General features: G+C 38.9%; 1 protein-coding gene across 1 annotated transcript in view; it reads right to left on the bottom strand.

Moving 5' to 3' along the window:
* LOC103924545 (receptor-type tyrosine-protein phosphatase mu-like) overlaps positions 1-16,666 on the bottom strand; it is a 323,454-nt gene that overhangs the window by 273,084 nt on the left and 33,704 nt on the right. The window contains exon 2 of the mRNA XM_009333074.1: positions 5,447-5,712. Within this exon, the coding sequence (XP_009331349.1) occupies positions 5,447-5,712 (266 nt within the window). The remainder of the gene's footprint in view (positions 1-5,446; positions 5,713-16,666) is intronic.

Below are 16,666 nucleotides of genomic sequence, written 5' to 3'. Positions count from 1 at the left end.
ACTGCAGTGTTTGTTGTTTTATTTCATCAAGATTTGTTTCAGCTCACTGCTGCCGTGCCTGACTCCCAGCAAAGTACAAAGCAGATAATTCAAAATATAAAAACTGATAGGGGGACGGTGTGTAACTTGCAACAGTGCTGTGCCAAATTGCTAGCTTGCAGGTTTAGGAGCTGGAAACACAAGCCACTCACCAGATGCAACCTAGTCGTGGCATTTCACATATTGTAAAGTTCCAAAACCGCAATGCTTCAAAAACATAAAATATATTTAAAATACTACTAATTGGTCTGAGAATCATAAACTAACCTAGGGAAGAAGAAAAAAAAAATTACTCCCCCCTGCCCTAAACAGACAAAACAAGAAAACAACCCTGAAATCAACTTATGTTCCTCCTGCTAAAAGAGCCAAATGAGGAAAAAAAATCAAAACTTTAAAGAAAATAAAAACAAACCCCAAAAAACCCTCCTACCCTCTCCTCACTAGAGGAGCAGCCTTTTCAGGACTTAGTTTTATCTCAAAGCATCAATTTTAGAGCCTCTCAACCTACTGAGACTGCTCCCCAAGAATCTAAAACCAAGCTCACCACTACCCATAGGAATCTACATAGCATTTAACCCTCTTTTTCTGTGTACATCCTAATCCTATTCAAGTAAGAAGGAGAATTAAGGTCTTAGTAATTACGTGAAGCCTTGTTTTGTTTTCAGGCTGTCTCTAATGGCACGACAAACTCCTTGATGCTCCTGCTTAAGATGCACCAAGGAGACAATAGCTCAGTAAAGCAAACAATTTCTCCTGTGACCAATGATAAAGAGAGGAAGCCAGTGCTCCCTCAGGGGAGCACTCCCAAAGGGATTTTATAATACAGAAACAAGACTAGCTCCTGTAGAAATATCCCAGCTACTTCGAAACAAATAGCTCGGAGACCAGGAGGCACAGCAGAAAAGAACAAGCTGTGCTGATTATCTTTGACCCTCAGAAGGAGTTTGGCAGTTTGAACCTATCTTACTGCAGCTATACTGTAATCAGCAACTGGACTGCAAAGTAGACATACCCTGAAGTCAAAGGCAGATGTTAAGCAGTGGCACTTAGAAGACCATTAATTACGGAATTAAATATATCCTTAATCACCAGAATACTTGACAATTTAAGTTTTAATAAGCAGTAATTAAACTACAATTAGTGTTGTTACATGCAGGTTGTCATTGTGCTTTATATACATAATACAGCTTTCATATGGGGTGAAGCCTACACAATAATTACCTAGTAAAAGAAAAGTGTACACTAAAAGAAATTAATTACTTTGTTCAGAGACTGTTAAAGAGTCAATTCTAGATGGAAACCCAACATGAAAGGTATTAACAAGCTGAGATAACTGGTGCTACAATAATAAAATACTGTTAATTATTAAATCTTTTGAATGCTTTGCATATACGTGTTAATAATACATGGTTTAAACAAACAGATCTTTAGAAGTTGGATTAAAATTCACTCCGCACTACACAATCTAATTTCTAGTCATCTACCATTAGTGGAAGTTATTTTGCCTATTTTTTCATGAATCAACAGCAAAACAGACCAACACCACTGTGTTTTTAAGCATCCTGAATTATATAAATATTTAACTCTGAAATGTTATCGTATAATTTGTCTTCGGAGTTCTGTAGTATATTTTGGTTTCGTTTGCAGCTAGACACCTTGTAGGTGTCCTGCTAATGGAATGGAACTAGAAGGCATTCGCAAACATGCAGATGCCTACATGAATATGTGATTTAAAACACAACAAAGAAAATCACACAATTACATTGCTTTGACCCTTCATCTACTAATACTGAGTCTTTTCCTGAAGATTACTCATCAGGAAACTACCAACCTTCATATATGAAAAGTTAAAAAGGGCCCTATCATTCCTTAAAAACTTTCTTAGCGGACTTTTCTTAATTTTGTTCAATAAGGTCTAACAGCCTCAGAAAATCCCCGGGAGGAAGTCTTGTACGTTTTGGAGGTTATGTGAGAAAACACATGGATTTGTGCCAAAAGAGGTTGGAGTTTTGGAATCAAATGAACAGCAGCTTAGGAAACAGACCTGGGGCTAGACACGTGTCAGATGGGTCCTCTGCCTTCTCCCACCATACATGCAGTCATCTAAGCTCTCACCTAACTTGGACGAACATTCTCACAAGGTCCACATACACCCTCTTCTCCTCCTCCTGCCCTTCTCCCACCTGCTTGCAGCTAACTTCCTGCCTCCCCCCAAAACAGACTCTGCGTAGAAAAAGCATGAAAACAGATGAAAAGAGTTCAGAAACAATGAGAAATTGCAAGTGTCACCAGCTGGGTGAGGAAATTGCATCACATTTCTGAGAAGATGGAGGCAACCAAAATGGAGATGACTGACCATAAGCTGTTAAAATGGAGACAGAGCTTCCTCAAGAATAAATTAGCTTATCTACAGTGAAACTACACTATTTTACACTGATTCCTTGGACTCCCACAGATATTACTATAGCATAAGACATTTTGGCACATCAGCTAAATTGCAATACCTAACCAGGTATTATTTCAGACTGTATGCAGCAAATGCAAAGAAAATGACTTACTATACTCCTCAGTGAAAGAAAGATTATGTAAAAATTTCTGTATTTCCAGAGGCAAAGAGAGCACATGGAATCCATTACAGACAGAGTCAGGTGTATATTATATTATCAGCTGATGCATGGTAATTTACTAAACTGCAGTATCCTATCCAAGCATATAAGGGTTCACCTACGAATAAGAGTGAACAGTCCAGATGGCAGGTCTCGAGGAGAAAGTGGACTAGAAAGGTTATCTTTCTATTTCTATGGCCAAATATCCATGTTACTCAGACATCAGTTAATGTATCATATTGACAGAAATCTGACACAGATTATTGCTAATATCAATAACATTTAAAACTGTCAGAGCTTGCCTGTATTTTTATTAACATGTTAATTTAGCTTAAATTTACTAGTCAGCGTCAGAGCTGCTTCTATTAAAATTCCCCTGTCCACATTAGCATTTTGGTTCAGAGCTAGAGTGAGGCTTTGAAGCACAACCCTCCTCTTTACTGACTGCTGGTTCACAGAGCAGTTCTGTTGCATAAAAACCAGACTCCTTTCAGAATAAAGGAAATCAGAAGCTCCTCTACTAATTCATTCCAAACACAGACGGGGACATTAAGGTCCAGAGTTAGGCATGAGTGACACAGTCACATTCACCCAGTGTCTGCAAAATGTGCATGCACCACATAGCGCTCCTGAACCACCCAGCATGCTCACAAAACCCTCCAGTAGATCCCATGTCACAAACCGCCCAGAGTTATATCCGATGTCAGCCACGAAATTGCCTGTGGGATGCTCTACTTTTCTCCCACCATCAACCAAGGCTAGCAACCCAGACTGGTCCTCATTATTTCAGTCAAGATAGAAAGACTTTTTGTCATCACTGGAGGACATTCTCAACATTGGCATCAAATCGGTAACATGGCGTCCTCAGTCTTGCAGTAAGGTCATAGAATCATGGAATATCTCAAGTTGCGAGGGACCCATAAGGATCATCGAGTCCAACTCTTTGCTCCTGACAGGACTACCTAAAAATAAACCACATGACTAAGAGCGTTGTCCAAACACTCCTTGAACTCTGACAGGCAACAAAATACATGTTGCCCTTTCACCCCATGAGATGTAAAGGTATGGCTAAACCAAGCTTGGACTCTGTGATCAGGATACAGCCTCATGCTCCACAGGGGCAGGTAGTACACAGCTTCTCCCACAATGCTGAGGTGAACCTCAACTCTGCTAATATGGCTGCCCTTCTGAAAAAGGTGCCAGTATTCCCTCGTCGAGTCCACGGCCAATTATAGGAGATCCACATCATGAGTCCTCCCAGTGGAGTTTGCTGAGATGTCCATAAACTTACCCTGAATCCTCTCCAGGAAGCCCCGATGATGCAGCTGTAGCAACTCCGAGCCACCTTGGGCAGAGCACTGGATGCAAATGTGGACCCTGTCAATACCCCCTACACAACCTAGGAACACACTATTGGAGGCAAGAGGAAATGAATGTGTGCTCTTTTGGGTCTGCAAGTATTGCACCCACTGCCAAGTATCCCATGTTCCAAGGACAAGATGGTCCTGGCACTCTAAACTCACCTTTTGGACCAGGACTTTCTGTCAATTGTGGGTGAAGCAATCACAGAGGGAAAGACTCCAGAAAGTTCTTCAGCTTGTTTTTTTCCTTAGAGGAAAAAGGGTTCAAAAGGAACAGCTTCAGTTCACTTGAGACATCCTCACAGATCAGCTGCTGCAGCCACGGAAAGAAGTCCACTATAACCCCCTAGAGTACCTTGCAGTGGATATTGCCAAACTCATAATGAGAATACGATGGGGCACCAAACACTGGGTCACCCTAAACAGCACATGCAGGAACAGAAACGAGGCTCTGCCACGTGTGACACTGGTAGTCGGGGCACTGATGTAGGAATTAAGATGCTGTCACCCCCTGGAACGACACTGGAATGATAACATTGTACTTCCTAAGGAGGTCAAAGAACCCCTGTCTTTGGGACAGCTTTTCTTCAGAAAGCTTCAAACCGTAAGTATAGTGACAATGTTCAGCACAGGGGACCAAATAAAATCCAAACCAAACTTTCCAAACTGCAAGTGAAGATGAGAGGAGCCTCAATAACATCTTTGATCTACTGGTCTGCTCTTATTACACCAAATTACTTGCTTGTGGAGACATAGACTATATTTTCATGGGAAGAAGGAGAAAAACTATTGAACTACTGTACAACAGTAAATAACTGCATAAACTATAAACTTCCCTACAGAAAAGCAGCACCCTAAGGAACTGTCAAGCGAAATTCTCCCTAAATCTTTAGGATGTAATCAGAAGCCCATTCCTACAATAGCTACTGTTATATTTATGACTACTATTGGACAGAAGAAATGGAGATTGCATTCAAACTGAAGACTCAAACTGAGGATTCAAAGGATTCTGCTGGTTCTAAAGCAACAAGTATTGCTGATCTAAATCAAACTTGAAGACTCTACTGCAATAAAATCTATTGGCATTCAATTCCAGCATCCCTAATGAACTGACAGAATGAGTGAATTTATTATAGAGAAACACAGGTAATTGACAGAAATCAATGGCAAAATTTCTAAATTGTTTCAATACAATTATTTCACCCACATTTAGAGCATGTGTGTGTGCACATACATTTCATACACTTCTATAAATATATGTAAACATATAAACACAGCCACATATATGTAAAAACAAACATTTAGCATCATCTGCAAAATGATAATTAAGATAAAGATCAACAAAACATACTGAAAGATATTTTGATTTAAATTCAGAATTATGATTAAGAACCAGGTGACTATTACGAGAAACAAAATTTCATAAAAAGTAAAACATACCTGATAAAAATTGGGCCAGAAAGTGCTAATTGCCAGTTCTGCTCTGTTCCAAGTAGCGGTAATAGATGTGTTCCAGATCGGGTTACCAATAGGACCATCATTAACTTTCACATATATATTCAAAGTGCCAGGGCTAGATCCACTCTTGCTTGAAACATAATAGTGGAAATCAATACAATGTGTATCATTTTCTTTCAGATGGGGCAGCAGGAGGTGAGCTTTCTGTCCTGCAAATCTCCCAGATGTATTCACCAACATGAAAGAACCTGCAAAACAAAGTCACTAGTTCAATTTCTTCTTTATTTTATTTTCCTCTCCCTAATATGGTGATCTGTAATTAAAGCGTCAGTAAAAAAAAAAAAAAAATTTTGCTTTGCTTTTACTAACATAACAGTAATTTGTATTTGGTAAGTATTTAATCTCAAATTACTTTTGAGAATCTCAAGATTCTTTTCCAAAGCTAGTAAACATTACAGTCCTTATTTTACAGTTGGAGAAAGAAAGACACAAACAAAAAAAACACTGAAGTGATCTGCACTGTGCTGAATCTACGGATGTTAGAAGAGAATCAATTGTAGGTCCCAACTATCTGAGCATTTCCATATGTGGATTCTGTATTGAGTTTGTGTGGCAAGGTTTTTGATAGCAGGGGGGCTACAAGAGTGGCTTCTGTGAGAAGCTTCTAGAAGCTTCCCCTATGTCCGATGGAGCCAATCAATGCCAGCCAAGACGGATCCGCTGCTGGCCAAGGCCGAACCCATCAGCAATGGTGGTAGTGCCTCTGTGATAACATGTTTAAGAAGGGGGGGGGGGGGGGAAGGGGCAAAAAAGGAACACAAGCGGGGGATGTGAGAGAAACAGCCCTGCAGACACCAAGGTCAGTGAAGAAGGAGGGGGAGGAGGTGCTCCAGGTGCTGGAGCAGAGATTCCCCTGCAGACCATGGAGGTTAACGGTGGAGCAGATATCCACCTGCAGCCCGTGGAGGACTCCATGCCAGAGCAGGTGGATGCCTGAAGAAGGCAGGGGGAATTCCCCTGACCCCATGGGAAGCCCACGCTGGAGCAGGCTCCTGGCAGGACCTGTGGACTCGTGGAGAGAGGAGCCCACGCTGGAGCAGGTTTGCTGGCAGGACTTGTGGCCCCATGGGGGACCCAAGCTGGAGCAGTTCATGAAGAACTGCAGCCCGTGGGAAGGACTCATGTTGAAGAAGTTCATGGAGAACTGTCTCCCGTGGGAGGGACCCCATGCTGGAGCAGGGGAAGAGTGTGAGGAGTCCTGCCCCTGAGGAGGAAGGAGCGGCAGAAACAACATGTGATGAACTGACCGCAATCCTCATTCCCCATCCCCCTGCCCCGCTGGTGAGGAGGAGGTAGAGAAAATCAGGAGTGAAGTTGAGCCTGGGAAGAAGGGAGGGGTGGGGGGAAGGTGTTTTAAGATTTAGTTTTTATTTCTCATTATCCTACTCTGATTTGACTGGTAAGAAATTAAATTAATTTCCCCAAGGCGAGCCTGTTTTGCCTGTGATGGTAATTGCTGAGCGATCTCCTTGTCCTTATCTCGACCCACAAACCTTTCATTATATATTCCCTCCCCTGTCCAGTTGAGGAGGGGAGTGATAGAGCGACTTTGGTGGGCACCTGAGATGAGCCAGGGTCAACCCCTCACAAGAGTTGCAATGAAGTAGAGGAGAATTATACATGCTCAGATGGTGGGATGCACTACATGATATAGATGGAGTCAAAAATGTTCTCGATTCCTTAGCCTTATTCTAGCTAAACACCAGATACGTCCTTGAGTGATTAAGTGTGACAATTGCCTCCTGGCCTCAAGAGCTGAGAAAAGAAGGAACAAATGAAAATACCCAGCAAATTGATAAGCTTTACAGTGGAAAAAACGGGGGGAGGGCCTGAATTTTACACTATGGTACCAACTTAAACAACAAGAAATGTAAAGGTATAGTTCAAATAAAGTTATGTTCAAACGACCATCACGTGAACAGCTAGTCAATTTATGCTCCATTTTTCAGTGCCTGTTAATGTGTTTCATTGAAGCGTACCTTCAAAATAATCATGTTACAGAACAGATGTGCAACTAAAGAATTTGAATGACTGTATAGACATAACATTAGAAAAATACAACATGATTTTCAAGACATTCATATTTCTGGGTTGAACAAACCCAAAGGAAAGAATTCTATTAATACATATACTATAGTATCATAGAAGGAAGTAAAATTCAACACAATGTCTACTTTGGAAGGAAAACATATCGATAAAATACATGAGGTAACTTAAACCCTGCGTTTTTCATAAATGTCAAGAAATGGATATGTTATAGGTGTATGCTATAAATGCATAGCTAAGTGCTGTTATAAAAATATAAGCACACATTTCTCAAACAGTTATTAGAAAACAATTTTTTATTTTTTTTTTTACTTTGATGGGTGATGATACCTCGGAATTTCAATGAGATGCAATCTCCTAAGTGTTTAGAGAACCTTGGTCCAGACTGCACCTTTATCTTAAATAGGTTTAACTATCCAATAATACAGTTTTGCAGTAACTTTAAATTATTTATCAAGCATAACTTCTCATTAATTTTCTTTCTAGACAAAATAACTGAATTTGTGAAGTTGACAAAAATGGAAATTAATTGTGATACAAAGGAATCAATGTTTTACTTCCTAAGAGGCGTTACTCTCTACTAAATTTACAGACTGTTAGATACTGTAACAAATCCTTATTCACTAGTAACGTAAGTAAAGTCACTGAACGTGTTTTCCATGCTCTCCTACAGAAAACTTTTAGTTTTTAATTTAGCAGAAGGAAAGTAGGCAAGAAGGCAAGATTCATGTGCTTTTCCACGCAAGGACTGGTTTCTACAAGTTTCTGATTACACTATACTCAAATCTATAGTATGCACATCTGCAGCATTTTTTTTCTTGCTGTGTTTTGGTAATCTAAAATGTAGAAAGGTCTTTTTTCTCCTGATTATGGACACACACCCCACACACACTATTCTAGATGAAGCAGCCAAGAGGTGGTAACCTTGCTCCTAACCTATTGGCACAAGCACAGGAAGGAATACTCTTTATTACTACTTTTATACATGTGCGCACCCTGTTTCAGCCTGTCACAACAGTACACCATTTTCATACAGAATGCCCTATGTGTTTTTGACTTGTAATACAAACATCTTCAAATACTCCAATGCAGAAAGAATCAAATTTACTTCCGCAAAGACATAGTAAGGAGAAGACTCCTGTCTTTATCTTATACAGAGGAGACTAACCAAGTTAGCAGTCTTTGGTCTTTCCAATACTTTCTTCAGTATGATTGTTCCTAAGTTGTGCGTGGTCTTGGGTTGACCAAAGTATAAAATTCCCCTCAGTTGGAATTTTTGATCCTGTTGCTCAGTGATTAACTGAACTTAATGGTGCTGAAGGGTGAAGAATGAATAGACACCCAGCTAGAACAAGAGTTAGTCCTGCTGTATTACTTATAACAAATTTCCCCATCTTTGTAACACAACAAAGGGTTAAAAATAAAACCCACAAAAATATATGTGGGTACAAAAAGGAAGCAAATAAATTTTGAATTTAGCCATGTGGATCTTTGCTTAAAACAGGCAGGAAAGAAACCAATATTCCTTCCATCACGTCACATCCATCACATGCCCTGCCGTTCAATTCGTTGATTTAAATTTAAAACGTAAACCCCTTAAAATAGTTATAATTTGCTAATTATAAGTGTTGTTGTTATCAAAACAACACTTAAAGCACTCATGAGTTCACTAAAAATTAACTGGCAAGCTTTTTTAAATCTTACCACTGAGAATGCCATGGAGATATGTCCATCTTTTCTTAGCCACCTTAAAATTCCAAGCCAGTATATTCCTGATAACCCAACCAATTTTATATTGAGCGCTGCTAAAAATCCTACAGTCCTTGACAGAATTATATTTTTAAGAACTATTTAACTTATAGCATCCTGATTAATGTAGTATGTATTGCACAACTGAACCATTTGAAAAGTTATCAGTGGCTTAAGAAAAGGAATATAGTCAGCCTATTTTGAAAATCTGTAACTCCTTTGTTGAAAGTGAAAAAGCACAGAAGAATGTCACTGTAAACAGAATAAATCCTATTTTCTGTTTTGTAAGAAAAGGGAATCTTTAAAGAGAACTAAATTAAGCAACAGTATGTCATTCAAACGTTTTAGTTTTTCTGCTAGAAAGTATCTGGTAAGCTCTTCTTAGTTCATGAGGCAAGGAGTAGGATATAAACGCATCCTTTTAATTGTTTGACTAAATTATTGTCGGAATCTCAGGAAATAAGACACCTAGCAGTGCCACGACAGGTAAACTACATCACATAGGTCTTTTGGGACAATTTGATTTCCCACTTGTGAAGGTCTCGCCAACTAATGCTTTCGGAAGCTGACGTTTCTTCTGTTCCAGCGCACCCGGAGCAGCACCTTCACTCATACAACTTTTAACAGAGTAGAAAACCGTCTAGTGTGACCTTCTAAACCCAGAGTTGGTTAAGTAACATGTAATAGCTTATTGTATCAAACACAGTAACTTCTATTCTAGCCTGAACATATGCTCTAGACAGCATATTAGGAAAACTGTCCTAAAGCAAGGAGGCATGTAGACGATGGATCCAGGAACACCCGATTGTAAGAGCCTGGTGTCAGAAGAGAACAGCCTCCTTGCACCAGGCACAAGCCACGACTTGTGTGTGTGAGAATGAAACCCCAAAGTGCCTGTACGTTAAGCTATCTAAAATCAGCCCGTTTAATGTGGAGCCATTTCAAGCTAGCCAATGAAGAAAAACTGAATATACATACATCTGCAACATTACTCATCTTTGAAATTGCATGCTTTGCTGCTGGAGGTACAAGAATGTGCTCTGTCTGCCTAGAATAGCTACCACTGCTTTTTTGAAGATACATGCTTAGGTCTCTTCTTTCAGTGGGCCAGATGAACACGAAACGTGCACACAAGAAGTCTCAGGTACAGACAACCACCAGCACATGGGCAAATCTAAAGTTCAGATGTACGCCATTGACGTTCTGGGGGTTTGACTAAGGTTAAGCAAAAAGAAAACACGGATAATAAATTTCATGGAAACCCCCAGTCAGTACCTTAACCCTTTATTAGCCCTTGTCTTTGAAAGGCTGCCATCTCATGAAGGAATTCAATATTTTCTTTGGCAGTATCTGTTTTTCCAGGAATGTGAATTCTGACAAAGATTAACTCAGCTTCTACATCTAGTTTTAACTATGGATCTCCCCACAAGAAAAAAAACCTAATATGTATTAAAATTAAAAGGCATAATCATTAGACAGAAATTGTTAAATATATTTTACTTAAAGCCATGCAGCGTGTGTAACAAAAAGAAAAAAGTGAATTGAAGGCATTAAAATCTTTCTTACAATGGTTTTTTTTTTATATCTAGTCAACTGATCTTCAGTGTTAAGTCATGTAGAAATTTTCTCTTTCAACTTTTACTATTGTCATCTGTTAAATGGATTGCTGAAATAATACTACACCAGATGGTTATATAAATCTAAAGCATGTGGATAAACTCAATACACAAACACTTAATTCTGACAAGAAAAAGGGGGGGGGGGGGGGGTTTCCCACCATGAAAAAGGGGAAAAAAAAAAAAAAAAGCAAACCCACAGCATACTTTCTTAGAGTGGATCAGTTCTCCAGAATCGTTTATCACATATTTGGGCACATGAGAAATACATACAAAATATAACTGCAACTATTCACTGGTAAAGCTACTAGGAAACCGTTATCTGCCAGGAAACAAGGATTCAACAAGAAAACACATAAAATTATAATCAATTCAGTACTCATTCGTAAGAAGAGATAGCAAGTGCACATATTACTATAAACATATTCCTTTTAAAGTGACTAATTTCCCTAGATGTACTTTCATGTTTAAACACATGGATGATGATAGTTTCCTCAGTCAGAAAGTTTAAATGGGATTTACTTGGGTTCAGTGCTTAGATCTATGTTTAGGCATTACATGCAATTTAATAGTTCAAAAGTACACACTGAAATCAAACAGAGAATAAAATCTAAGGTAGCTGATGGTGCTCAGCATCCATTAAATTCAGGCTTCTTTAGTCCACAGAATTGCTAAATCATCCATATTTCATCATTTTATTCAGAGGGTTTAAATCAACAAACTGGTGGATTTGCTACAGTTGCTGTTGTTGTTTACAGTTCCTCACTGCAAAATGTTTCAGCAGTAATTCAGAAAATATTTGGTTCATTAAAATATTAATTCTAAGAAGATGCAATACTTGAAAAAAAAAATATATACTAGAGTTGCTCCAGAGTAAATGAGCAATCGAACATCCCAGTAATTCTCATTAGCATCAATGGAAATTTTCTGTGAAGTAAGCATAGAAGCATAGAGGAAAATGAAATTTTGTACACAAAAAGATGCCTAAAAGATAGAATGAGACAAGAACTGCAAAAAAAAAGAAGTATTTGTTTAAAAAAAAAAATCTGACAACTAGAAAAGCAATGTACTGTCCTACAAAAATGATGGAAATGGCACAAGAGAGATTTTCCAGTCACTTCTGCAAGTTTTCACCATGTCGCATCACCTTGTTAAGAGACACGCTGTATTCTTGGAATGTCAAATGCAGTGAAATTGAATGCAATATCATTTTTCATGCATGAAGAAAATGTGACTAGTGAGCAAAGAAAGTTACTTTGTTGATTTTTCACCAGTCCTATACATGGTTGAGGACTAACGATTAGGTTTCCTTCCAGACTGTGACAACAGCCATGACCTATCCAGGTTATAATCACAATCCTATTGTGATTTCATTGATACAATAATAAATATAAGTAAAAAAAGTACTGGTGTTTAACTTATTTAGGCATCAGTATTAGTTGACTTTGACTCTCGAAGTTTGAAAAATGTGCTAAATGAAGGAAAGCAGAAAGTCTGATTTTAAGAACAGATATTCTATGTATTACCTTATTAACAAAACATCCTTCAGGTGCAGAAACATCTCTCTGTAAGGCTGAAAGGTATCAAAAATACCTTTTATCAAAAATGCTGTAATTAAGTAGATAGAAAGGGTTACTTTTTATTAACAAAACAGCATTCCCTAAATGCCAGCCAACCCAACTACCATCACTCACAAGGGGCGGCTACCTTTTACCAGTAAAATACCACTGACTGTGACCACTGTGAGTGCCCAAGACTGCATATGTGACTGTCCAAGACACCGGAACTGCTGCGCATATGCAGATGAATTGCAAGGCTCGAGTGTAATGGGTCCCACTTTCAGACAAGGCAAAGTCAATATATATGTTCTTTTATTTATTACTATTAACATGTGTATGGGCCATCTTGGAAGTACTGCAGAAAGCAGAAGACCTGAATTTAGTAACAGCCAGCCTTGGACTTTAATTCCCAAAGCTGGTAAACAGAAGAGGTTTTGGCTCCAGTATTTTTTCCTACTATGTACTAATTTTACAGATAAGGGAAAATACATTTTCAGGTAACCTTTGAAAATTATGGAGCTGCTGTAATTTGAGAAACCTCTCAAAGTGTGACTAAAGCCGGAACTTCTGCTCAGATACACCACTTCCAGATGCCATGCAGTAGGTAACTGCACATAAACATCAGTGCCGCTTGCACCCCTGAATTGGCATAATGGAGGTGTGCCAAAATACACCAGTTGAGAGTCTTCCCTTCAGTGCCTCAACTAACATCCATCAGTTCTGTTCATTAACTTACAAAACATTATTTTGGACGCGAGGAAAACTTTCTTTACTGAAAGAGTGGTGAAACATTGGACCAGGCTGCCCAGGGAAGTGGTTGAGTCCCCATCCCTGGAGGTATTTAAAAGACGGGTAGATGAGGCGCTTAGGGACATGGTTTAGTGGGCATGGTGGTGTTGGGTTGACGGTTGGACTCGATGATCTTAGAGGTCTTTTCCAACTTTAATGATTCTATGATTCTATGATTATTGTCTCAGGTGAACTTTAAGCCTTCTTTTGAGCAATATATACTCATATTAAATTTCATGTGATAATTTTAATCATTATTTATTACCAATCCTAGAAAAAAATCATGAATCATCTCAACTTTCAAGTTGTTTATCTTCCAAATTTTCAACTACTAAAACTCGTGAAAAAAATCCATTAAACTATTCCATCATAAATCCTGTATATTGTTTGAAAACATCAATCCACTTCTACCCATAATGCCATCTTTGTTTTAGCAGAACAACTAATAAGTTTAGCAAGCCTTATAATTCTTTCACCAAATTCAAATCTTCAAATTCTTCCTCATCTCCTATGCATAGACACATCTTCCATTATTTTGTTAGAAATTGTTGATCAAACACAAAACATGAAATCACATATTTCTGAATCAGGTATTTCTGCAGTCCCTTTTCCAATAGCCAGTAATGTCTAAAAGAACTGCTTTCTGATGAATGCTGCTTGTTTTTTCAGTCCTTCTCAATATTTAAAGAATTTCAATATTCAATGAATTTCGCTACTCACCCTATAATCTTTGTCAGTTCCTTCATAACGCTTCTACATTTTCAAACACTGTATTGACATTTTGAAGGCCATTTCTCATATAGCTAATATTACCTCTTTACAAAAAGCACACAATGTATAGAAAGTCCATACACACAAAGGTCACAAGCTATTAGAGAAAACAACTGCATGTGGACAAATTCTGAGAGATTTGTCTAAAGTTTCAGATTCAAATTCTGAACCAACCGTTGCGTTTTAGAAAAAATAGAAAGCAAAGTAAGAAAAGGCAAATTATCCATACGTTGGAGTACACAACATGTTATTTAATGAAAATAAAAATATCCCCTGGTGCAGAGCTAACTTGAAAACAAAAATATGGTTATAGGTGAAGAAAAGGAAATGAAGTGAGGGAGGATGGGATGGAAAGTGTTGGGGAAAATCTATCAAGTGAAGATTCATGACTCCAGGACAGGCAGACCCAGATCCAGGGAGACTTGTAAAACACAAAGCTATCCAGCAGCATCTCCCCAGGACTGGAAAAGACAAATTCAGGTTGAGTATTCTAGAGCAAGGCGCAGGTAGATATTTGAAACAATTAATTTCAATTAATTGAAATAGAGGACAATGTGGATCTTACCAAAGTCTTCTTCACATAAAGTAACAAGAAAAGGAATTTGACTCATTTCTACCCCAAGCTTGGCGAGAGACAGCCTTTAACAGAAGGGATTCAGCATTTCTGAGATGAAGGTGTAAAGCGTTCTCCCATATGAGGCTGTCACAGTGGACACCCCCAATCCATTTTCAAATCAGTATAGCTCCAGAATAAGAGCAAAGATCATTCTTTAAATATAAACATCCAAACTGGGAAAAACTTTATATTGCAAAGTATTTCCTCCATCTTCCACTGTTGATAAAGGACAAGAGATAGTTTATGCAAAAAAAAAGAAAAACCAACAGTATTGTCCTACAGCTGGAATGTTGGTATGCAGAAGATGATAAGTCTCTGTATTGTGAACCATATGTGCACTTAAAGAAAAAATAAAGAGAATATATTCGTCTGAATTAAAAATACCATGCAGAGTATTAATGGAAGGGAAAACTAAAGCTCACAGGTTTGAATGTTACCTGCAGTTAAAGGTCCTGTAAATATGACATATCACAAGCTTCTCTGGCTTCAACATTGTGAGTGTAGAATATTGTCAATTTGATAATTTATCAAAAAGATAAGTTAATGCGGAGTTTGTATAAAACCTTCTGAAGGGCAGGAAAAAGGGATCGCATTTGAACTGCAGTTCCACTCATGAAGGCAACTGGAAAGTTGTGGTTTTTTTTAAACAGGAAACCTTACTTGCCTGAATATAAGGCAAATGCAATTACAAGGTAACTCTCCTTCTGTTTGATAAGGGGGGCCAGATGCGGCACGGGGAACGAAGGCTCCAAGGAGTTGTACTACTCCTCTTGCCCCTGGAGGGCCACCCTAGGTGCAGCCGAGCCCCAAGGCAATAAAGCAGCACCACCACAGGTGGGAGAAGGTTTCCTTACCAGCCCTAGTCGCTCAGGGCAGCTAACTAGCCAAGGGGTACACCTGCTTGGGACAGGTTTTTGTTTGTTTGTTTTTAAAGGAACTGTGCTCCAATTGGGCTTCAAAGAGACAAGTTTGGTGCAGGAAAACATTCTTGTTTGTTTTAATTTCCGTAAGATCCCTCATCCTGTGCTTGGCCTAACACGGTATGTTCTGGCAGCTCCACCAGCAGCTTCTACAGCCAGTGAGAACTGTGCTAAACTGTTAAAACAGTAAACTTATTTATAAAACGCACTCACAATAGACAGCTTCCCAGAAATGCTACACAAAGTTTTCTTCAAATTCTCTCAAAAGTCCTCACGATGCAGACAGCTGAATTTCTTTAAAGCTGGCCTAATACCTTTTACCAGCTGTAACATTTTTTAACTTTTATGCTATGACTGGATCTCAAACATGCCAGAGCTTTGAGACAGACCTGTCTGCACCTTTTCTTTAAAGTGAACACACCAAAAAATACCAAAAGGGCTTTGAAGAAGCGATGTTTTATTAGAACATAAACTTGAACAAACTCTCTTCTGTCTGAAAACCCTGATTCTTTTGGGTGAGAGAGAGAAAATACAGCCATTTGAAAACAAATTCCTTTTCTGCCCAACTGTGTTTTTGCAACAAGGGCCCTCTTCCTCCAGACCTGCTTTTCACACTAGCAACTTTCAATAGCCTCTATGGTTTCAACGAACTCTACTTGTTCTCCTCTGGGTCAACAGAAAAATCTCCCCTCTTTTCATCATCTCTGGCCTGGTTTTGTATCTTTTCCCCATTATTGTAAGAAAACTCCCCGAGTGTAAGCTCCCCAGTCAGCACATCTATTACTGCCTGCCCTGTTCTTCCCTGGAAAAGCTTCTCCCATGGCCAGGTGCTCTTGAAGAAGAAATCCTCTCCTCCCCTTCAAAGAAATGGCTCTGACCAAAAAGCATGCAGTTACCATGGACTTACCACAGCATATAACGTGCATACAAAAAATAATTTTAAAAGACACCTTGAACCACTATCTCATTCATCACACACAGAATGGCAATATGTGCATGAAGAATTTTTTGCATGTTCCTTCTGTTTTCAAGGAAATAAGATGACGTTTGCAACCTCACAAACAGAACAAAACTGG

This window comes from Pygoscelis adeliae, unplaced genomic scaffold (genome assembly GCF_000699105.1).
Source record: "Pygoscelis adeliae isolate BGI_AS28 unplaced genomic scaffold, ASM69910v1 Scaffold38, whole genome shotgun sequence".
Lineage (NCBI taxonomy): Eukaryota > Metazoa > Chordata > Aves > Sphenisciformes > Spheniscidae > Pygoscelis > Pygoscelis adeliae.
Note: the sequence above shows the minus strand (reverse complement) of the source record. Positions and strands in the feature narration are given on the sequence as shown.